The sequence below is a fragment of the Symphalangus syndactylus genome, chromosome 6 (assembly GCF_028878055.3).
Source record: "Symphalangus syndactylus isolate Jambi chromosome 6, NHGRI_mSymSyn1-v2.1_pri, whole genome shotgun sequence".
NCBI lineage: Eukaryota > Metazoa > Chordata > Mammalia > Primates > Hylobatidae > Symphalangus > Symphalangus syndactylus.
In genome coordinates this window covers 63,667,467-63,691,713 of record NC_072428.2, presented here as the reverse complement: position 1 = coordinate 63,691,713, position 24,247 = coordinate 63,667,467, and the positions used below count along the sequence as shown (strand labels likewise).

Here is a 24,247-nt window from a genome sequence, read left to right as displayed (position 1 = left end):
GGCCTTTTGAAGTACCATGGTTCTTCGGTCTAGAGATCTAAAAAAGGGTCTGGGGGCAGTAGGGCAGAGTATGTGTGTGTGTGTGTGTGTGTGTGTGTGTGTGTGTGTGTATGGGGGTGTTGCACAGGTAGTTTTTCTCCAACTCGTATGGAATATTTCAGTATTTTAAGAGCTGGCTCAATATCAGCTTTGGTCCTCCCAGGTAGTGAGTTCCTAAAGAATGGGATTCTGCCTATACTGCTTAGTGTCCCTAATATGGATATCTCAATGCAACTCAGGTGTCCAAAACAGGTTAAACTTCTACAGCAAATGTTAATGTTATTACATAACACTTCTTTTTAAAACTTCTCTGAATTTTTCACATTACTGTTAATGGTACTACAGTTGACCCTGGAACAACATGGGTTTGAACTGCACGTGTCCACTTACACACATTTTTTTTCAATACATCTCTTCTGTCTCCCCTTTCACCTCCTCCACTTCTTCTGCCTCTGCCACCCCAAGACAGCAAGACCAACCCCTCCTCTTTCTCCTCCTCCTGTTCAGCCTTCTCAAAGTGAAGAAGAGGATAAAGACCTTTATGATGATCCACTTCCACTTAATGAATAATAAATATATTTTCCCTTCCTTAAGATTTACTTAATAACATTTTTACCTAGCTTATAGTAAGAGTACAGAATATAATACATATACAAAATATGTGTTAATCGACTTTATGTTATCAGTAAGGCTTCTGGTCAATAGTATGTTCTATTAAGTTTTTGGGAGTCAAAGGTTATAGGCAGATTTTTGACTGTTTGTGGGTTGCGGAGGGTGGGTCAGTGCCCCTAATCACCCTGTTGTTTAAGGGTCAGTTGTACTCTCTTGTTCACATGGGATAGAAAACTTTGGAATTTTCTGGTTCTCTCACCTTCACATCCAAACAAAAATCCAGTCAATCACCAAGACCTTTCCAAGATTCCATCCTAGTTTCTGCCCCTTCTTTGCTTTCCCAGGGTTACCAGTTTGTACCATATAATTCCAGGCTAACTTATTATAATACTCCCTTCAGTCCCTCTGTTATTTTAGCTTCAGTCCAGGCCAGCTGGCACCATGGTTTTTTTCTCCTCTCCTTTTGTCCAATCCAGGCTTTACAGGGCCCTGCTTAAACCCCACATCTTCAGAGAAACCTTCCCCTGCTGACTCAGCCTAGCAGGGGCTGTCCTACCCCTAGATGCCCTAGTGCTTACTGTCTGTAGCATGCATTTGGATGTTAACTGTGCTCTACTTTGTGAGCCTGCCTAACTGTAATTACATCTTCAAATGACATTGAACAGGTGGCTGTCCCTCAAGTAGAGAGCACACGTGGCTGTTAAGTGAGAATTAATACGCTCACCAGGGCATAATGGTTCAGGCCACTTAGATTTTTAAGATTTCTTAATAGAAATAATTTCAAATTCTGTAACTTGGTTGCTGAATAGCATGAAATTTTGTTAAGGAAAAATACTGACTATGACCTACTAAATGAATTCCTAACCTACAAATGGATCACAACCTCCATTTTATAAAACCCTGATCTAGACCACAAAGGCCTTAAAAAGAAGAGTGTTTCTCTCATAATGGAAAGGTAAGACCTGGAAGCAGAAGCCTTTACTATGAGTATAAAGTATTGCAAGAGAGGCATAAAGCATGCAAGTCTAGAGGAGGGAAAATTGCATGGTGAAAATGACTTCCTATTGTAGGAAGATGATTCTGTTTGTGGGAGAAGGGACTTGGCAGTGGCTTAGCAGTTTATAGATTTTCCCTTGAAAATTAAGTCATTCCTTGCAGAGGGTTTTTTTTTTTTGCCTCCATAAGGGCAGATGGGAAAAACACACATTTCCTCCTCTCTAGTTTTCCTTAGGCTTTTATTTATTTACCATTTTGTTTTCCTTCTCAATATTTTTGCTCTTGCATAATAGCAGGACTTGTTGAGGTTTTCTGATTTGGACTGTGTTTCTAAACACTAAAATGAGCAAAGTGGGGAGGTTCCAAGATGGCTGAATAGGAACAGCTCCAGTCTACAGCTCCCAGCATGAGTGATGCAGAAGACGGGTGATTTCTGCATTTCCAACTGAGGTACCGGGTTCATCTCACTGGAGCTTGTTGGACAGTGGGTGCAGCCCATGGAGCAGGGTGGGGCATTGCCTCACCTGGGAAGCGCAAGGGGTCAGGGAATTCCCTTTCATAGCCAAGGGAAGCCATGACAGACGGTACCTGGAAAATCAGGACACTCCCACCCTAATACTGCGCTTTTCCAACAGTCTTAGCAAACGGTACACCAGGAGATTATATCCTGTGCCTGGCTCGGAGGATCCCACGCCAACAGAGCCTCGCTCACCGCTAGCACAGCAGTCTGAGATCGAACCGCAAAGCGGCAATGAGGCTGGAGGAGGGGCATCCGCCATTGCCGAGGCTTGAGTAGGTAAACCAAGTGGCCGGGAAGCTCGAACTGGGTGGTGCCCACCGCAGCTCAAGGAGGCCTGCCTGCCTCTGTAGACTCCACCTCTGGGGGCAGGGCATAGCTGAACAAAAGGCAGCAGAAACTTCTGCAGACTTAAATGTTCCCTGTCTGACAGCTTTGAAGAAAGTAGTGTTTCTCCCAGCACGGAGTTTGAGATCTGAGAATGGACACACTGCCTCCTTAAGTGGGTCCCTGACCCCCGAGTAGCCTAACTGGGAGACACCTCCCAGTAGGGGTCGACTGACATCTCATACAACCAGGTGCCTCTCTGAGACAAAGCTTCCAGAGGAAGGATCAGGCAGCAACATTTTCCGTTCTGCAATATTTGCTGTTCTGCAGCCTCCACTGGTGATACCCAGGCAAACAGGGTCTGGAATGGACCTCCAGCAAACTCCAACAGACCTGCTGCTGAGGATTCCGACTGTTAGAAGGAAAACTAACAAACAGAAAGGACATCCACACCAAAACCCCATCTGTATGTCACCATGATCAAAGACCAAAGGTAGATAAAACCACAAAGATGGGGAGAAACCAGAGCAGAAAAGCTGAAAATTCTAAAAATCAGAGCACCTCTTCTCCTCCAAAGGAATGCAGCTCCTGGCCAGCAACGGAACAAAGTTGGATGGAGAATGACTTTGAGGAGTTGAGAGAAGAAGGCTTCAGATGATCTGCAATAACAAACTTCTCCGAGCTAAAGGAGGATGTTTGAACCCATTGCAAAGAAGCCAAAAACCTGGAAAAAAGATTAGACGAATGGCTAACTAGAATAAACAGTGTAGAGAAGACCTTAAATGACCTGATGGAGCTGAAAACCATGGCACAAGAACTACGTGATGCATGCACATGCTTCAACAGCTGATTCGATCAAATGGAAGAAAGGGTATCAGTGATTGAAGATCAAATAAATGAAATGAAGCGAGAAGAGAAATTTAGAGAAAAAAGAGTAAAAAGAAATGAACAAAGCCTCCAAGAAATATGGGACTATGTGAAAAGACCAAATCTACATCTGATTGGTGTATCTGTAAGTGACGGGGAGAATGGAACCAAGTTGGAAAACACTGTCCAGGATATTATCCAGGAGAACTTCCCAAACCTAGCAAGGCAGGCCAACATTCAAATTCAGGAAATACAGAGAACCCCACAAAGATACTCCTCGAGAAGAGCAACTCCAAGACACACAATTGTCAGATTCACCAAAGTTGAAATGAAGGAAAAAATATTAAGGGCAGCCAGAGAGAAAGGTTGCGTAACCCACAAAGGGAAGCCCATCAGACTAACAGCAGATCTCTTGGCAGAAACTCTACAGGAGTGGGGGCCAATATTCCACATTCTTAAAGAAAAGAATTTTCAACCCAGAATTTCATATCCAGGCAAACTAAGCTTCATAAGTGAAGGAGAAATAAAATCCTTTATAGACGAGCAAATGCTGAGAGATTTTGTCACCATCAGGCTTGCCCTACAAGAGCTCCTGAAGGAAGCACTAAACATGGAAAGGAACAACCGGTACCAGCCACTGCAAAAACATGCCGAATTGTAAAGACCATTGATGCTAGGAAGAAACTGCATCAACTAATGAGCAAAATAACCAGCTAACATAATGACAATGGGGAAGAAGCAAAAGTGGAAACCCCTGATAAACCCATCAGATCTCATGAGACTTATTCACTATCATGAGAATAGCATGGGAACCGATCCCCATGATTCAATTACCTCCCCATGGGTCCCTCCCACAACACGTGGGAATTCTGGGAGATACAATTCAAGTTGAGATTTGGGTGAGGACACAGCCAAACCATATCATACCACCCCTGGCCCCACCAAATTTCATGTCCTCACTTTTCAAAACCAATCATGCCTTCCTAGCAATCCCCCAAAGTCTTAACTCATTTCACCATTAACCCAAAAGTCCACAGTCCAAAGTCTCACCTGAGACAAGGCAAGTCCCTTCTGCTTATGAGCCTGTAAAATCAAAAGCAAGTTAGTTACTTCCTAGATACAATGTGGTTACAGGTATTGGGTAAATACAGCCATTCCAAATGGGAGAAATTGGCCAAAACAAAGGGGTTACAGGCCCCATGCAAGTCCGAAATCCAGTGGGCAGTCAAATTGTAAAGCTCCAAAATGATCTCCTTTGACTCCGGGTCTCACATCCAGGTCACACTGATGCAAGAGGTGGGTTCCCATGATCTTGGGCAGCTCCACCCCTGTGGCTTTGCAGGGTACAGCCTCCCTCTCAGTTGCTTTCACTGGCTGGCATTGAGTGTCTGTGGCTTTTCCAGGCTCACGGTACAAGCTGTCAGTGGGTCTACCATTCTGGGGTCTGGGGGTTGGTGGCCCTCTTCTCACAGCTCCACTAGGCATTGCCCCAGTAGAGACTCTGTGTGGGGGCTCTGACCCCACATTCCCTTCCACCCTGTCCTAGCAGAGGTTCTCCAGAGGGCTCCACCCCTGCAGCAAACTTTTGCCTGGGCATCCAGGCATTTCCATACATCTGAAATCTAGGCAGAGGTCCCCAAACCTCAATTCTTGACTTCTGTGCACCTGCAGGCTCAACAACATGTGGAAGCTGCTAAGGCTTAGGGCTCCCACCCTCTGAAGTCACAGCCTAAACTCTACGTTGGCCCCTTTAAGTCATGGCTGGAGTGGCTGGGACACAGGGCACCCAATCCCTAGGCTGCACACAGCACGGGGACCCTGGGCTCAGCCCATGAAACCACTTTTTCCTCCTGGGGCTCCAGGCCTGTGATGGGAGGGGCTGCCTTGCAGTCTCTGACATGGCCTGGAGACATTTTCCCTATGGTCTTGGGGATTAACATTAGGCTCCTTGCCACTTATGCAAATTTCTGCAGCCAGCTTGAATTTCTCCTCAGAAAATAGGTTTTTCTTTTCTACTGCATCATCAGGCTACAAATTTTCTGAACTTTTATGCTGTTCCCCTTTTAAAATGGAATGCTTTTAACAGCACTCAAGTCACATTTTGAATGCTTTGCTGCTTAGAAATTTCTTCCTCTAGATACCCTAAATCATCTCTTTCAAGTTCAAAGCTCCACAAATCTCTAGGGCGGGGCAAAATGCCACCAGTCTCTTTGCTAAAACATAAGAACAGTCACCTTTGCTTCAGTTCCCAACAAGTTCCTCATCTCCATCTGAGACCACCTCAGCCTGGACCTTGTTCATATCACTATCAGCATTTTTGTCAAAGCCATTCAACAAGTCTCTAGGAGGTTCCAAACTTTCCCACATTTTCCCATGTTATTCTCAGCCCTCCAAACTGTTCCAACCTCTGCCTGTTACCCAGTTCCAAAGTTGCTTCCACATTTTCGGATATCCTTTCAACAATGCCCCACTCTACTGGTACCAATTTACTGTATTAGTTCGTTTTCATGCAGCTGATAAAGGCATACCCAGGACTGGGAAGGAAAAGAGGTTTAATTTGACTTACAGTTCTACAAGGCTGGGGAGGCCTCAGAATCATGGCAGGAGGTGAAAGGTGCTTCTTATATGGTGGCGGCAAGAGAAAATGAGGAAGAAGCAAAAGCGGAAACCCCTGATAAACCTATCAGATCTTGTGAGACTTATTCACTATCATGAGACTAGCACAGGAAAGACTGGCCCCCATGATTCAATAACCTCCCTCAGGTCTCTCCCACAACACGTGGGAGTTCTGGGAGATACAATTCAAGTTGAGATTTGGGTGGGGACACAGCAAAACCACGTCACGTGCCAAATGTAAAAATACACATATGGTTGTAATGTACTTTTGTGTGTGTTTTAATACCACAATATAAAGTTATTGATGGTTATCAGTCATTGGGAGTATTTTTTGAGCCTTTGCTATGGTCAGGGACTTGTACACACACCACTTTGAATCCTTGCAACCTTGAAAGGAAGTTATTAGTTTTCCCTTTGATAGATGAAGCAACTGAAGTACTGAGATATGAAAGAGTTTTCTGGAAATCATCTAGCTAGAAAGTGGCACAATCAGCATTTCAACGTGGGACTTTCAGGCTATAGAGCTGGGCTATTTTCACTGTGCTGAGCCAACCTTCAAAACAGTGACAGCAGAGTGTGGTGGTGACTGTTCTGGAAGCTGTCATAGGATCAGAGAAGGAGCATTCTCCTTTGGGCCTGGGGTTGTCCTAGAAAACTTTGCAGAGGGGACAGCACTTGAATGAACATTTTGAGGATGAGGTAGTAATTTTTTTTGTAATGATGCGAGAGAGGAATGCATTCCAGGCAGGAGGAAATCCATATAGAGAAGCCTGGAGACTTGAGAAAGCATATGTCCAGAGCATTTCTGGAATATGAAGTGGGAGAGGGCCATGTGGTAGAAGATGAGGCTGGAAAAGAGGTGAGCAGGGTGCCAGGACAGACGTTATCAGCTTCTCTGAGTTTGCCTTCGCTACGGCCTTGTGTACCACTGGTTAGTTGGGTTGTGTCTCCTCTTTGCTGCCATAACAATCACCCTGTTCTCACCCACATTCATAATGTGCATTCCTTATAGAGAAATAATTTCCTTGCTTGCTTGTCTCCTCTGTTAGACTGTGGCCTCTTTCAGAGCAAAAAATAAGGCTTTTTATCCTTGTATCCAGTATAGCCAGGCACACACAGTAAGTACTCAGGAAATGGTGGGACGATGAAAGAGCCTTGTCTTTGCCGAGGAAGCTCAGTATTAATTATAGTCACCTATGTGTTTACAGCTTTTCTACCTTTCAAGGTTGAGTTGGATTTTAACTGGGTAATTGTAGGATCTGTTCACATTTCCTGAGGCTAACACACCTCTGATAGAAAACAGTCTTGCTGGTAGCCCCACAGGCCTAAAGCAGAGTTAACTGGTGTAGTCTAAGTTTGAGTGAGGTCACTTGGTCTTCAGGTGTCACATCACACTTCTCACTTCTTCCAGTTCAACTCAGGAGTCATTGATGTAGCAAGGCCTGGGCACATTGTGTTTTGCACTTTGTGGGTACAGAGATTAGCCAGAAAGGGAGAGGCAGTAGGGCATGGTCGGGAAAACACAGCCTCTCTACTCCATAGGGTTCCTCTGAAGAACAATTGAGATTATTTACATATAGTCCTAGTTCAGCCCTTACACTATTCACAGGGGCAGGAAGAAATAACACACATGGTGTGTTCAATAGAGTCTAACTTTTTTTATATGGGTTTTTTTTTTTTTTTTTTTTTTACAGTTTTACAGTTTATAATAGTATGGTGGTTATAAGACATGTATGTATAAATAACTACAGTGCAAGGCTACATTTGAAAAGATTATAATATAGCTAAAATACCATGAAAGCACAAAGAAGGCAGGAATGTTTCATGAAGGGAGTGGCGTTGAATAGAACCCCCAGGACCTTTCACAGGGTAGACGGCTGTGTGGATTAAAGGCTTAACTATTGCCTGCTCCAAGACTTCTTTTCTGACCACCCTATGAAAAGTCGTTCTGCCTCTGTTATTCTCTATCAGAATAAAACCTGTACAACTAGTTTCCTTTTTTTTTTTTTTTGGAGACAGGGTCTCACTTTGTTGCCCAGGCTGGAATCCAGTGGCATGATCACAGCTCATTGTAGCCTCGAACTCCTGGGCTCAGGTGATCCTCCCACTTCATCCTCCTGAGTGACTGGTACTACAGGTGCATGCCATTATGCCATGCTAATTTTTGTATTTTTTGAGGAGACAGGGTTTTGCCACGTTGCCCAGGCTGGTCTCAAACTCCTTGGCTCAAGTGATCTGCCAGCCTTGGCCTCCCAAAGTCCTGGGATCACTGGTGTGAACCACCGCACCCAGGTAAAACTTGTACAATTAGTTTCTAAGTTCTTATTTGTGTGTTTGCTTGTTTGTTTTCTGTTTCTTGTTGTCTGTCACCAGACTATAAGCCCTGTGAGGGCAGTGACCGTATCTAGGTTGTTCACTGTTGTAACTCTAGTACTTATCCCATGGTAGGCACTCAAGAAATACTTACACATCCCACTAGCTCTGGGAAGTTGTTGATTATCTGGTGATGTGGTGGCAAAACCACCTGAAAGTAATCAAAGGAAGCCACTTGGTTACATTTGAACTTGCTGTTATTGTTCTGAGCTTTTTGGTTTCTGCTGAGGATATCCTTTTCCCTTCCTTTATCTTTTTTACAGCGCCATTATCATTTAGACCGGATGCGTGTGCAAAACAATGAGTAGTCTGTAGAGTGTATCTTTAAGATAATGATAAAAAGTCCCTGGAGGACATTTTATAGTGAAATCAGGACTGCAAATTTGATGTTGGAGTTTCCAGGGAGGAAAAAACTTAGACATTACTTTCCTCAGCTGCTTCCTTTGGTAGATGCTATTCATGTGGGGATTTTGTAAAGTTTAATTTTCCAGAGTGCTTTAACATCATGTATTTTTCAATGTGATAAAAAAATTTATTTTAAAGCAGTCTCTGAAAAGAGGTTGTAGGTTTTCTGTTTCAATGGTTCTCATGGTATCATTCACAGAATATTCTTCATGGAGGAAGAAGAGTTGTATTTTAGCATTATGTTGTAATACTATGTTTGTATGTGCCTTTTCTTTTTTAAAAATGTAGTTTATTAATTCATCAGAGGTAACCAGTGAAGATTGTGGCTGCTGATGTCTTTTATCTCACCAGGTGGAACAGGACCTAAACGTTTGAGAACAATTAGTTTATTACCTTCTATCAATTTCTTTAATAGGTTTTGGAGAAAAGGGTAGCAACAGAATATGCTTTATTGACTTCTATTAAATGCTGGGGGGAGCCCGATGGCCTTGGAACTCTTTTGCCAATTTAGTGGGGCATTTAATGTTTACAATGCCCACAGTCAGGGCCAGTGCACAATCTGTTATAAATGGGCTATAGTGGTGACTACAACTGTTCAAAAGACTTCCTTTTGTTGATTGTTGTTAAATGAATACTGCTGATGTCATGTATTTAGTCCTTCTTGATTGAGATCTTTCTTGGGTGTATTATGACTTTGGAGATTAAACATTGTTATATATGTTAAATATGTAGCAATTTAAGAGAGACCTACCTTGGCTTGAAGCCTGGCTTGTTCTCATAATCATGTGCCATGTGAACCTTTCAATAGCCTTCTACTTATTCTTCGTGCTTTCTTTTTTTTTTTAATCTGTTTTTTTTTTTTTAAATAAAACAGATGAGAATAAGTTTTAAAACTCTTGAAGGCTTCCTATTGCCCTTAAATTCAGACTCCCTATCATAGCCCACTTAGCACTAAGCCTCATCCAGTACCATTCTCTCTCTTATTCACCACTAGTCTTATCTCTGTTTCTACATTAAGCTCTTTCTGGCCTCTGGCTGTTTGTATTTGCTGTTTCTTCTTTCTAGAGTTCTTTCTTTGTCTGGTTCCTTCAGGCTTCGGTTCCATTGCCACCTCCATAGAGAGGCCTTCTGTATTAGTTTCTTAGGGCTGCAGAGTATCACAAACTAGGATGCTTAAAACAATAGAAGTTTGTCCTCTCACTTCCAGAGGCCAGAAGTCCAAAGTCAGGGTGTCAGCAGGATTGGTTACTTCTTGGGGACTCTGAGGGAGAGCCTGGTCTGGGCCCTGGAGAAGAGTCTGGTCTGTGTCCCTCGCTAAGCTTCTGCTGGCTGTTGGCAGTCCTTGGCATTCTTTTGCTGGAAGCTGCTTGACTCCAGTCTCTGCTTCCATTGTCACATGGCCATCTTGCTTTTGTGCATCTGTGTCTTAACATGGCATTCTTCTCTCTGTGCCTCTTTGTCTCTTCTTTTCTTATAAGAACACCAGTCATATTGGATTAAGGGCCCACCCCTCTCCAGCATGTCCTCATCTTAACTAATGACATCTGCAATGATCCTGTTTCTAAATAAAGGCACATTCTGAGGTTCTAGGAAGGACATAAATTTTGGGGGGATGCTATTCAACCTAGTATACCTACATGACTTTCAATTTAAAGTAGGCTGTGTTACTGGAGCTATACAGTAGTCCTCCCTTCTTCATGCGGGATAAGTTTCAAGACCCCCAGTAGATGCCAGAGATGGTTAGTACTGAACCCTATATATAGTATGATTTTTCCTATACATACATACCTATCATAAAGTTTTATTTATAAATTAGGCACAATAAGAGATTAACAACAATGATCAATAATAAACAACTATGACACATTATGTGAATGCATAGTCTCTTTCTCTCTCTCAAAATATCTTGTTGTACTGTACTCACCTATTTTCTGACCATGGCTGACCATGGGTAACTGAAACTGCAGAAAGCAAAACCATGGATAAGGTCTATAAACATACTCATTGGTTATTTATTCCTGGCCAGTGATTAGCAAGGCACTTTTTTAGACCACATGTTACATATTGTACTCAGCTCTGGGCACACCATCCGTAAGAGGGAATTTTAATTAATCTAGTGTGAGCAGGGTTAGGAAGACTTTAGAATATAGTATTATATGGGAAATAGTAAGAACTGGGGTTGCTCAGTTGGAGAACAGAAGATTTATGAGGTCGTCGCAGCTCTTTGCAGGAGGAGGGGTAGTATGCAAGATTCGATTGTGAGTTACATAGATCACAGGTCTGAACTCCTGCTCGTGAGAAACATGGTTTTTGCCTTTTTTGGAGGTTGAGGGGTCTTTGTCCTTTTACATTATACCACCAGATACCAGCCTCTATCTCTTAGAAGATGTGATGTAGTTATAACAGTGGTATCAGGAGAACATTTTGCATGCGTAGAAGAAACATTCAGAACAGGCCAGGTGCGATGGCTTATGCCTATAATCCCAGCACTTTGGGCGGGTGAGGCAGGTGGATCACTTGAGGTCAGAAGTTCAAGACCAGCCTGGGCAACATGGCAAAACCCCGTCTCTACTAAAAATACAAAAAGTAGCAGGGCATGGTGGGGCATGCCCATAGTCCCAACTACTCGGGAGGCTGAGGCAGGAGAATTGCTTGAAACCAGGAGACAAAGGTTGCACAAGCCAAGATCATGCCACTGCACTCCAGCATGGGCGACAGAGTCAGGTTCTGTTTCAAAAAAAAAAAAAAAAAAAGAAACATTTAGAGCAATAGATTATAAAGGAAGAAAATCAGTAACACATCATCTTATGTTTAACAAAACAGAAGAATATAAACTTGTAAGGCCTTGATGATATGCAGCCTTACATTATTTTTATGAGATTATTATTGAAATGCTTATATATCATATATACGAGTTCTGGCAAGATTATTTACTCCTTAAAATAGAATAAATACAGCATAGTTTAGATGACCTTGCAAATCAGCAAAGAGATTATGGCAGCATTTGTCTGTGGTGAACAGGACCTCATGGCTCTGGGTATATTCAGGCTGCATGAAGATAGGAATGACCTTAATTCTCTTGCCCGCTGTCCTCTCCCAACCCTTTATGACATTCTCATCCTAGTTTTATCCAACCATTGAACTTCTCTGCTCCTGCTCCTGGGTTGTGAATATCTGCTAAGCAAGCCCATATCTAGGCAGATTATTGTGCCTACCAATTCAGTCTCCAACCTCAGGAGCTTTATGGAGGCGTAGGCATCAGTTTTTTCTTCCATGCTGAGCTTTTACCTCTGTCTTTAAATCATTGCCACCCTGGGCTCTCTTTTACTCTCTCTTTTAATAGATTATCTTGTCCCTTTGCATTGACTAAAACTAAGGTGTCATATGAGAGGCATTTTAACTAGAACCCTTTTAGTTTCCTCCCTCGCTAATTAGAAAGATAACTCTTGCATCCATCTGTTTCCCAGTGGAGAAGGAGTTCCTTGTGCTGCCCAAGTCAGATCCTTCTGTTGGTGCTGTTGACCCCATTCCCTCCTTCCTCCCCAGGATCTCGCTGCATCACATATCCCTCACTTACCTAGAGTCTCAACTATTCCCTCCAATTAATTTTTGTCCTAGGGCATTATACCTCTCCCCTGTTTCTTCCTTCTTAAAACTCTGTTGTTGGAAACACATATTTTACACATTGATCAAATCAACATTTTGCAGCACATGTGGGTTCACCAAACACTAGTATGCTGCTGAACGAGCTGCTATGTTGTACATTTTACAGAAAGCTGTTTCTCAGGTAAAGTTATTGTGTCCTGGCTGACAGCCATGACTTTAAAGTCCTTTCCAGTCTTAAAAACTTTGACTTATAACCTTGTCACCAAGATCAATTATATTTTAGTAATATACTTTGGTAAAATGCTGATTAGTCCTTCTCCTGCACGCCCTGCGATGCTGGCCTTCTGTCCATATTATTTGTAGTTATTTATAACTGTTTCTCCACCCAGCAGAAGGCATGCATTTCCTGCTTCCTCAGCAGACGAAACTGTTATGTGTTGCCCTTAGATTTAAGGCTTGGATTCTCCCTTAGGCATGTGATTTGTCACTGGGCAAAAAGCACATCCAACTACAGTTTTGTGCAACTCTTCCAAAGCTGGGAACGGACCCACCCAATAAATGAACCTGCACAAACTTGACCTTCTTGGGAACTTTGCTTTCCATTCTCATTTTTGTTTTTATAACAACTGCAGAGCCATGATGCATGCATGCATTCATTTACTCTCTATATATTCATTGGTCTTCTACTACATGCCAGGCCTTATTCTAGTCACTGTGTACTCAGAAGTGGACAAAATAGAAAAAAGTCCCTGCCTAGTTGAGTCTATTTCCAGTGGATGTTTTTCATTCACTGTTGGTTTAGAGAAACAATCTTGGTTTTCAGCTAGGTTTCTTTCCTCCCTTTCTCCTTCCTTTCCTCTTCTTCCTTCTTTCCTTCCTCCTTTCCCTTCTCTTTCTTCTGTCTCTCTATACCGCCTTCTTTCCTTCCTTCCTTTCTTCCTTCTTTCTTTTCTTCTTCTTTTTTTTTGAGACGGAGTCTCGCTCTGTCGCCCAGGCTGGAGTGCAGTGGCGCACTCTCGGCGCACTCTCGGCGCACTGCAAGCTCCGCCTCCCGGGTTCACGCCATTCTCCTGCTTCAACCTTTCCGAGTAGCTGGGACTACAGGCCCCTGCCACCAGGCCCGGCTAATTTTTTTGTATTTTTAGTAGAGACAGGGTTTCACCGTGGTCTCGATCTCCTGACCTCGTGATCCGCCCGCCTCAGCCTCCCAAAGTGCTGGGATTACAAGCGTGAGCCACCGCGCCCGGCCATTCTTCTTTTTTTTTGAGATGGAGTCTCGCTCTGTCGCCAAGGCTGGAGTGCAGTGGCATGATCATAGTTCACTGTAACCTTGAACTTCTGGGCTCAAGGGATCCTCCGATCTCAGTGTCCTGAGTAGCTAGGACTACAGGCATGTACCACCACATCCAGCTAATACTTTTATTTTTTGTAGAGACAGGGTCTTGCTCTGTTGCCCAGGCTGGTCTTGAACTCCTAGGTTCAAGTGATCCTACTGCCTTGGCATCCTGAAGTGTTGGAATTACAGGTGTGAGCCAGTGTGCCTGGCCTAGGTTTTTCTTTTTCCTTATTTAATTAATTAATTAATTAATTTTTTTGAGACAGAGTCTTGCTCTGTCACCCAGGTGGGAATGCAGTGGTGTGATCTTAGCTTACTGCAACCTCTGCCTCCCAGGTTCAAGTGATTCTCGGGCCTCAGCCTCCCAAGTAGCTGGGATTACAGGGTGTATCACCATGCCTGGCTAATTTTTTGGATTTTTGTAGAGAAGAGGTTTTGCCATGTTGGCCAGGCTGGTCTCGAACTCCTGGCCTCAATTTGATCCTCCCACCTCAGCCTCCCAAAGCGCTGGGATTACAGGCGTGAGCCACCATGGCAGCCCAGTGAGACTAATCTCATCTCCCATGTCTTCCCCTCATAAACCTGTTGCCGTAAAACAACAGTTCCTGAATTTATGCTCATTCTATATAGCTCATCATAGCCTTGCACATGTTTTTCTTCCTTTGCTTGAAATGCTCTTTTGTACCTGAAAAAAAAAATTCTTCTCTATGTCAAAGTTCAGCTCAGATATTACCTCCTTGGTGCAGCCCTCTGTAATTTCCTCAGGCAGGGTGGTGGCTTTGGCTTCTGAGCTCCCAGATTGCTTTGTATACAGAACTTAACCATACCACTGCTTGATTGTTTACTAGCATGTTAATCATTTCTGTTAGATTCCCCAGAACTTGAGAAATGGAATTGTATCTTAGTTTTTTTCTTAATACCTGCTTTTTAGTGAGTACTCAATAAGTATTTTTAAATGAAAGAAAAATTTAATATTAGTGTGATTTAGTGCAATATAATTTACATATGACTGTATAGTGAAATAGAAATATAAACATATACCTTGTAAAATAATATATATCTTCAGTGAGATTTTAAATGTTTACTAATCTGCTTTCGAATTATCTTATTATACATATAAAACAATGCATTATCCTAACTCCAGAATCCCCTCATTCTCTTTTACAGTCAGTTTTCCCCTGCAGTGGTAACCAATATCCTGGTTTCTGACAGCACAGATTTTGAATCCTGACTTTAAAAAGAAGGGGGATGATTGCTATGTTTCAATTATGTGAACATATATTTATTTAGAAAAGAAAGATTTAAAATAATTGGCATCTCTGTCTGTTTTTTATCCAAGAGTTTGGACTTGAGATCTAAGTTCCCTTTCTGTCCTAAGGTTTTATGAAACTTAATTTAAAACAACAAACTGGGTGTGGTGGTGTGCGCCTTTAGTTCCAGCTACTCTCGAGCCTAGGAAGGAGGATCGCCTGAGCCCAGGAGTTCAAGGCTGCAGTGAGCTATGATCAAGACACTCTACTTTGCCTGGGCCACAGAGGGAGACCCCGTCTATTGATAATAGAACAAACAAAAAAAGTAATGGTCTTTCCGACTTTACTACTTATATAAGGGCGCCCTCTAGTGGTGTAACATTTCCTAAAATTTATATGCAGTGCTTGATTGCAGCAGCACTTTATTTCTAATTTGGGAGCTTGAGCTGTGGCCGGGTAATTCTCTCAGTACAAAGCTTCCTGAAGCCATGGGAAGGCGTTGATTATGTGGTGCTTTTACAGAGCTGTTTGACCAACAGATGGAATCTCCCTCTAATGAAACACTTAACTGTTATTTGACAAAACATGTTATTTCTTGATTTACTGGAGCATTTTAGGTATTCTCAAGGGCAGGATATATTCACCTCTGTTTTAGCAGTAAAGCAAAGAGTGTTTTGGTTTCACAGCATTTTGATAACTTAGCGATTCCCCCTCTGGGGCCCAGAGTTCTTGGTTTGAGGAAAGAAAGGTTATTAAGCACTGCAGAATTTTTCGAGAGGGTGTTTTCCCTCCCCATTTGGTTACTAAGCACACATTTTTTTTTCACATAGATAGATGCTGTTGTGATATTTATTTATACCACTATTGAATTTATAATAGCTTCTCATATTTTCTCAAGCACTGGCTACTAATATATAACACATCTGTGATAATTTTAACATTAACAAGGGAACCTCATGATCAGAAACACAAGAACCACTTACTTAGAAGATTTGAACTGCATCAGTTGAACAATTATCTATGGCTGGGCACGGTGGCTCATGCCTGTAATCCCAGCACTTTGGGAGGCTGAGGCAGGCGGATCACTTGAGGTCAGGAGTTTGAGACCAGTCTGGCCAGCATGTTGAAACCCTGTCTCTACTAAAAATACAAAAATTAGCCGGGTGTGGTGGTGGGCATCCATAATCCCAGCCACTTGGGAGGCAGAGGCAGGAGAATTGCTTGAACCTGAGAGGCGGAGGTTGCAGTGAGCTGAGATCACGCCCCTGCACTCCAGCCTGGGTGACAGAGCAAGACTCCGGCTCAAAAAAAAAAAAAAAAATTAAAAACAGTTATCTATAAAGTATCTGCCATGTACAAGGGCACTGTGGTAGCTATTGTGTTCTTGCCTTTCAAACTGTCTGAATACAGGAGGCTGGGCACCAAATTTTCCCCATGATGGACTCTCCCATTATCACTTATTTTCTTCCCTTTCTCATTTACCATTTTCTCTTTAAATAAATTTATTTCTAAGAGTCTCATGTTTAAGATTAGGGGAAAAATCTTGTTAGGAAAAAAAAAAGCATAGGAGTCAGGGAATGCAGTTCTCTTTCCTGGCTAACACTTATAGAAGTATGGGTAAAGAGGAGCAGTGTCTTACTACATACAAAGATGATTGCCTTCGAAGGATATCTCTGAGAGGACTTCCACCCTTTTCGTTAAGATGGAACCTCGACCCTCTAAGGTTGGCAATGACGAGAGCATCTTTGTGGGAAGGGAGGACAGTTCCTTCCTGGACTCACCTTCCTCTTGGAGGGACTTGAAAACATTTCCTTTGCCAGCACCACACTCACTGGGGGATACCGTTTCCCCTTTAATTCTTTAAGTCAAATTTAATCTCCAATACTTTCTGGTATCTTCATTGTGTGGATGAGGAAAGGTAGAACACTGAAGCAGGGATTTTGAAGGCCTTGACGTAATAAAGAAGAAATAAACCAGGAGTCATCCAAGAGCCAGAGATCTGACTCATAAGATGTGGCTTGCTCTCTGATCTTGTCCTAGCTCTAGGGTGCCCATGTGTGAGGGACAACTTAGTAGGAACCCACTCCTAGACATCCATCCTTCTCCAACTGTAGATCTAGAGCTTGTCTAAACTCCACCTTCCTTCCACGTTTTAGTCCTTCTTTGGGAACCTGTGTTCTTCTAACATAAAGGTGTCCGTCCTTTCGGGGCATATCAAGCTTGCCCAGAAAGTTGTCAGTCTCCATTTAAGAACTCTAATGGAATGTAACCTCACAATCCCCAAATTAATATAAGACACACACATCAAATGGGAGAAAGAGGGTCTTATTTTATTTTAGATCCCTGCTTTAGAGTTGGAAACCAAAGCACATGAAAAACTCCTTTAAGGTGCTTTGATTTATTGGAGGCGTTAATTTTTTTGGGCATGCATATCTCTGGGTATACTTTTTGTATCTTTAGTAACATTTTAGTTAACTGTTATTAGATATCTGGGTGCCTGAATAAATCTAACTGCATACTGAATTTTCTAAAACCGAAGGCTGCCAAGAAGGAGCCAATGTGATTTTGGTTTTATCAATGGCCTAATGGAGTTAGCAATAGTAGTGTAGTAACAATTATTGTCAGGTCAGTGAAAAGACCAACATTCCACATATTCTGCAATGTAACTGTTAGTAAATGGCTGGGAGATTTGTCCTTCATTTTGCAAATTTAGGAGAAAGTTACTCACTCCGCGTATCCCCTACTGAGGGTTGAAGTTTATAGTCAGCTTTATCTGCATGAGCATGTTATAATGCAAGGAGTATAAATATCTGGGTTTTCTTGGAGGCGGGATTGGGTAGGGCTTAAAAGCACATGAAAAGAATTACATTTGATCCCTAATTATTAGTTATATTACCTTGGGCAAGCTATCTGACCTCTCTGAGCATCAGCCTTCTTATTTTAAAACTGGATGATGAGCGTGCCCCCAGAGGGTAACTGCCGAGATGGTGAAGGGATCTGTGTAAAGCAACAGCACGGTGGCAGACACATGGTAGTTGTTCCATGTTATTCCCTCCCATCCCCACCTCTCCCACCCTCGCTGTCCCCAAATTGCCAGCAAAACTAACAGATGTAATGTTGCTACTGATTTTTCTGGATGCAAACTTTATTCTTGAGCGGTTTTAAAGTCCAAATAATTACTTTTGTACAATAAACATCATTTAAAGGATGGTCTCTTTTCTTCTTGCCTACCCATTCTCACAGATTTATTTCTTCTCCACATGGTAAAGTGCGGAAGCATGTTTTGAAATTTCTTGGACCATAAAAAAAAATTTTAAAAAAAAGAAAAAATGAAATTTCTTGGACCATATGCTAGAAAGAACTGCTGTGCATGACTAGAGAGGTTTGTTTCCTTTCCGAGGTCATACTGTGTTTTCTTTACCGTGCTATTATTTATTTTAATTGGTTCAATAAACCAAATTGCAAAAATAAAGTTCTAGCTCTGCCTCTGCCTTGTGACCATGGCAAAGTCATGTGACATCTTCGAGCCTAATTTCTTCAGTTGAGCAACACAGATGGAATGGTTTCTAAGGCCCTTGTCACCTTTTCATGTTGTGATTCATAAAATCTTTATTCAGGAGCCCAGAACAGGAAGTGGCATGTGGGTCCCACTTCTCAACAGCAGAGGGCATACTGCCCCTAGTGTGCCTGGCCATTAGGTATTGAAAACTATCTAGTTATCTAGCCAGAAGTTGATATCCTTGATGATAGGAAGGAGCTAAAGAAATTCTGTAAATTCATGTTGTGCAAAGGACATTTCACTACATATTTCCAGTTGTTTAGCACCTAGGTGAAGCACCCAGAAAATAGGAGATTTTGATGTTCCAAGGTCCTGTAATTCTGTGAAGAACTTAATCTGTCTTCCATCTAAGTACCCCGTGCTTAGGATTGGTGTGCAAATGGGATAGAGAGGAGAAATAACATCTTTTAAGCTCATATATATCAGGAACTATGCCTGGTACTTTAGGTGCACTTTCCCTATCCTCACAGCAATCTTTTGAATTGTATGTGGTTATCCTTATTTTATACAGGAAGATACTAAGGTTCAGAGAGGTTAAGTGATTTGCCCGAGGCTTCACAGTTAGAAGATTCAAGTTCAGGTCTGTTAACTCCCAAGTCTGCTTTCTTGCCAGGGTTCCTGTCTCTTTTCCCCAATCTTAACAGTCAAGGTTGATTGCAAGGAGCAGGAGTACCTTGGGCACGCTTCTTTTCCCCAATCTTAACAATCAAGGCTGATTGCTAGGAGCAGGAGTACCTTGGGCACAGCCACACAAGGGAATTTGGCTTTCTCTGGTTCTGAAGTTCTTGTGGCCCTTGTGATTCTAGATGGAAGTGTTTCTCTGGCAAGAACTTTTTATCAGTTATATTTAGCATGACATATACAAACACATACCCATGTTTTCAAATTTGAAAATTTTAGACTGGATTATTAATGTTTTTCTTTGTGCGATGCTTTTAAAGGCTACAGCAATATATCAGTTTACATGAAGACTCAGTTCTGTAGTCAGTGGGTGAGGTGAAAATCATTAGGGCAAAATCATCTTCAAGAATCTCATGGGAAGGCATCTTGTTTGAGAGCCATAAGCTTCCTTTCTTTAAGTCCAACACAGTCAGTCTTTCCTCCCTTGTTGAAACCTGCTGAGCTTCAAAAGGTGTTTCTGTGGTGGTTTCTCATGCTGAGTTTAAAATGATACAGTTAGCTTATATTTGGGGGTATGTTCAGTGGTAATTCAAACCCTTAGACACCAGAGTCTCATTCAGCATGATGAGATGCTTACGGTATTTTATATATTCTTCTAAAACCTAGTGCAAGAGAAGGAATAACAAATTAATGTCTTATTTTGGTGCTTATTCTAACTCAGTGGTTTTCAAAACTTTACAGAATCACCTGTACGGCTTGTTAAAGCACAGTTTACTGGGTCTTACCCCCGTGGTTTCTGATTCAGTAGGTCTGGGATTCAGCCAGAGGGACTGCATTTTCAACAAGTTCCCAGGTGAAGCTGATACTGCTGGTCCGGGGACCTCACATGGAGAACCACTGTACTAATTGAATGGAAGCAGGTGGAATCACTTGTCTGTCTTCCTTTCACTGTCTGTCTGCCTTTCTTGCCCTTTCATTTTTAGGCTGAGTGGATACAGTTGAATTAGTCTAAGTTAAATTCAGGGATTGTAGCTCAGCCAACTATCCCATTGCTTAGCTTAGTACTTGGCCCGGAATAGGAGTTCAATAGATTCTTGTTGAGTGAATGATTGAGTAAATTAACATGTACAGTGGAAGGGTTTATAGCACGTGGACATCATTATTACATACCTAGTCCATAAAAACTGCTTATTTTCCTGAAAAGTAGACAGTCTTTAGATTAGAATATCATATTTTAGGACTACATATGGTGATGATCATAGATACCAGGAAGTATGCAGTTAGGTAAAGTTTTGAGACACTTGTGTTTTGGGACCTGTGGTATGAATGGGAACTGTGTATGTAGATAGAGCTGCATGCAGGAAGTCCCATCTGTTTTAGAATGACCTAGGCAAGTCTTACAGGGTCTGGTTTAGGTCAGAACTAAGCACTGTTCCTGGGAGACTGGAGCAGCACTGGAACAGCCTACGTCTGATCCAGACTGGGTGCTGCATTCTCATTTCTGTCCTTCCAAAGCACTGAGGAATTCAGCCCCCACGATGCTTTAAAGGCTCAGTGAGACTCTGTACTGCGGGGTAACTGTAAATTCAGACAGTTGTACATGAATCTTACCATGTTATAGTATTTGATAATTGCATTCTAAATAGTAAGTTAAAAAATCTCAAAGGGTAAAAAAAAATCTCAAAAATATATTTAAAATTCAGTTTAAGAAATCATTTTCTTATGTAGCCAAAACAATATGATCGCTTTTGACATAATGAACAAGTCTTTAGTACAAATTGATTATTCTGTCTCTGAAATGCTTAGGACCAGAAGCATTTCAGATTTTGGGTTTTTTTTTTGGATTTTTTTGATTTTGTAATAGTCATGTTATGTTACTGATTGAATATACCTAATCTGAAAATCCAAAATTTGAAATGCTCTAATGAGCCTTTCCCTTGAGTATCATGTTGGTGCTCAAAAGTTTCAGATTTGGAGTATTTGGATTTTGGATTTTTGGATTAGGGATGCTCAACCTGTATCATTTAATAACTAGTCCATATTAAAATTACACATTTGTCCCTACATCATTATGTATATCTTGTTTGTTCAAAGTAGGATCCAATTGAGGGTCATGTATTATGTCTAGTTATTATGGTCCTTAAGATTCATTTAATCTAAAATAGCTCTTTCTCATGATATTGCTTTGTCAATTGTCTTGTAAAATGTTCTACCTTCAGTATCTGTTGTCCCTTTAAAGTATCTTCAACTTGCTCTTTTACCTTTATATTTCCTGGAACCTAGAAATTAGATCTAAAGGCTGGATTAAGATAAAATGGAACATTTTTGGCAGGAATACATCATAGGTGATATGTGCTTCATGTTGTGCCACATGAGGAGATACATAATCCCTGCCTCCTCTACCATTGATGATACTAACAAAATTGATTACTAGATTAAAGTGATGACAGCCCGATCCTTCCATTGTAGTTATGTTTTCCTCTTGTGACAAGATAGTATTCTCTGTGGTATTACTTTGATACTATATGAATGTTCATTTTCATATTATCCATTTTCCTAATGCTTTTAACACAATTGATAATTCTTGCCTGAATCAGTAATTTTACAGAACTGTCATATTCTAATTCTGTCATTCCTTCTACATTAACTGACATTTGACTAAACACAGCTCTTCCTTATTAACTGGGACTATTCGCAGCCATCAAATACAGTTCTGTTGGACAGGCAGGTTAAATGTTGAATTTTTTACTTTTTAATTCCCAATTTCAAAGTAAGGAGTTGATTTAATAGACAACTTAAATGGTGGCAAATGAACTTTTTCCTTTCTTTCCTTTTTGGAAATATTTTTGTGGACTAATGGAGTTTCATGAATTGAATGTTTCAATTAACTACAGTCATTATTCTTTTTATGTTTAATTTGTTTTGGTTTTACGTTCAATTTATTAAAATGATTGCCAGTGATTGCCAGTTCCTTGTAGTTGTTTCCTATGTTCTTTAAATATAACTCTCCATTAATTCTGAGCACTTTCTTGCTTCCTTGCATAGCGAAATGCATAAGCTTATCTTGCAGCTTCTTTGTCCCAAATGTCAATCAGCCACTTCACTAATAAGCCCTAATTTCTTTTGGTGGGAATGGTATAGACATGAAAATCTTATAACTTAGAATATCTATGGTGTGCTGGGGTGACAAGGTTTATGGACCTTTTCAGTAGTCTATTTAGTTCATGAATTTTTAATATTGAAAGTTTGTATAATGAAAATTCAGATAGTAAGGGAAAACTGTATTTTGAAAAATAATGGGATGTATTATATACTTAAAAATTGCTAAGGGAGTAGATTTTAAGTGGTCATATCACAATAAATGATAAATATGTGAGGTAATGCTTATGTTAATTAGCTCAATTTAGCCATTCTACAGTGTATACATATTTCAGAACATCGTGTTACATACACCGTATGTAAAATTTTATTTGCCAATTAAAATGCATTAAAAAATTAGAAAAGGGTTCACATTGTATTAACAATTCAATTTTAACCTTATGTTTTTAAGTAGCTATTTGATTTTATAATTGTATTTTTTCTTTTACATTGAAAATCTTGACCACCAATAGCAAACATTGCTTTATTTTATAATATAAGCAAATGATTTCAAAATAATAATATCGATATTACTATTAATAATAAAACAATGAAGCTTAAAATTTCTTGTGATTATTTTTGTAGTATAGTATAGATTTTTTTTGTAGTATGGTATAGATTGATTTTAATGGAAGAATTAATTACCTCTCATTTTATTACTTTCCTTTGAAATATGTTTTGTTTGTTTTGTTTTTATCACAGGTTGATCATTTTGGATTTAATACTGTGAAAACTTTTAATCAGCGGTACCTAGTAGCTGATAAATACTGGAAGAAAAATGGTGGATCAATACTTTTCTACACTGGTAATGAAGGGGACATTATCTGGTTTTGTAATAACACGGTATGTGCAGATTCGTGAAATTCCAGTGCTCAATTTGACTTTTATTATGATAATCTGGAAGAAATGTTTTGCAATATATATGACCAAGCATTACTGTTCTTAATTGTAAAGTTCTATAAAAAAAACAAAAAAATTAACTCACTGATAACAGAAAAATAGCAAAAGTACATGAATAGGAAGTTCATAAAAGAATTAAATACAGATATCCAATAAGTCTACATATTCAGCCTTAAAGAATTACAAATGAAAAGAATAATGTACAATTTTTGGAGAATTGAATTATTTTATTTTATTGTATTTTTCATGGACTGCCTGAACATCCCAGAGAAATGAATTTTGCGAGTTTTTTGTTTTTGTTTTGCTTTGTTTTGTTTTTAAAATCTCAGCTTATTTCTAGAGTGAACAAGGATATAAGGGAAACAGGGATAAGAATGTTACTGTGTATAGTTTATTTTGATTATGGTCTCTAGAAGGTAAAAACAAGGGCAGGAATTTTTGTATGTTTAGTGTTATATTGTCAGTGTCCAGGACACACAGAAGGTGATAAACATCTGTTAAATGAATAAATGAATAAAACCTAAACAAAGCCAACGCAAATGAGAAAAAAAATATACAAATAAGAATGGGAAAAGGTAAAGTCGTAGCCACATTTTAGTTGAGCTTTCCTGTTCTACCATTTACTTTTATTTGTGAGGGTTAAAAATGGTATATAGCCTGTTAGCTTGCTTCCCTGGCTATATTTTCTATCACCTTTTATAATGCCAAAATCCATTAACAAAACTTAATTTGGAAAGATATGTGAAAGGAAGAAGTGCTCCTTTTCAATGTGTCAGTGCTGTGACTAGAAAATGTCAACTTTCTACCAAAAAGCTAGTTGTGAACTACCTTAAAGTGGGGAATGAATTATGTATTATCCCTAATGCCAATGTCTGGCACGATGCCTGGTAGTCAGGAGGTCTCAGTAAATGTTTGTTGAACTGGTATATGAATTTAAAGTAAAGATATGAACCCAATTACATTGTTATTGCATTTCTCATTTCTGATTATTTCCTTAGGAATGTTAAGAATCTAAATAAGTTAGTTGAAATAAAATACTTCCCAGACTAACTGGTGTGAGATGGTATCTCACTGTGGTTTTGATT

General features: G+C 40.5%; 1 protein-coding gene across 5 annotated transcripts in view; it reads left to right on the top strand.

The window, feature by feature from the left end:
- PRCP (prolylcarboxypeptidase) overlaps window positions 1-24,247 on the top strand; it is an 80,501-nt gene that overhangs the window by 19,010 nt on the left and 37,244 nt on the right. For all 5 annotated transcript variants that reach the window (XM_055283097.2, XM_055283095.2, XM_055283096.2 and 2 more), the window contains one exon: window positions 22,965-23,105. Coding sequence is in view for 3 of the 5 variants with exons in the window: in XM_055283095.2 (XP_055139070.1) it covers window positions 22,965-23,105 (141 nt within the window). In the remaining 2 variants the exon portion in view is untranslated. The remainder of the gene's footprint in view (window positions 1-22,964; window positions 23,106-24,247) is intronic.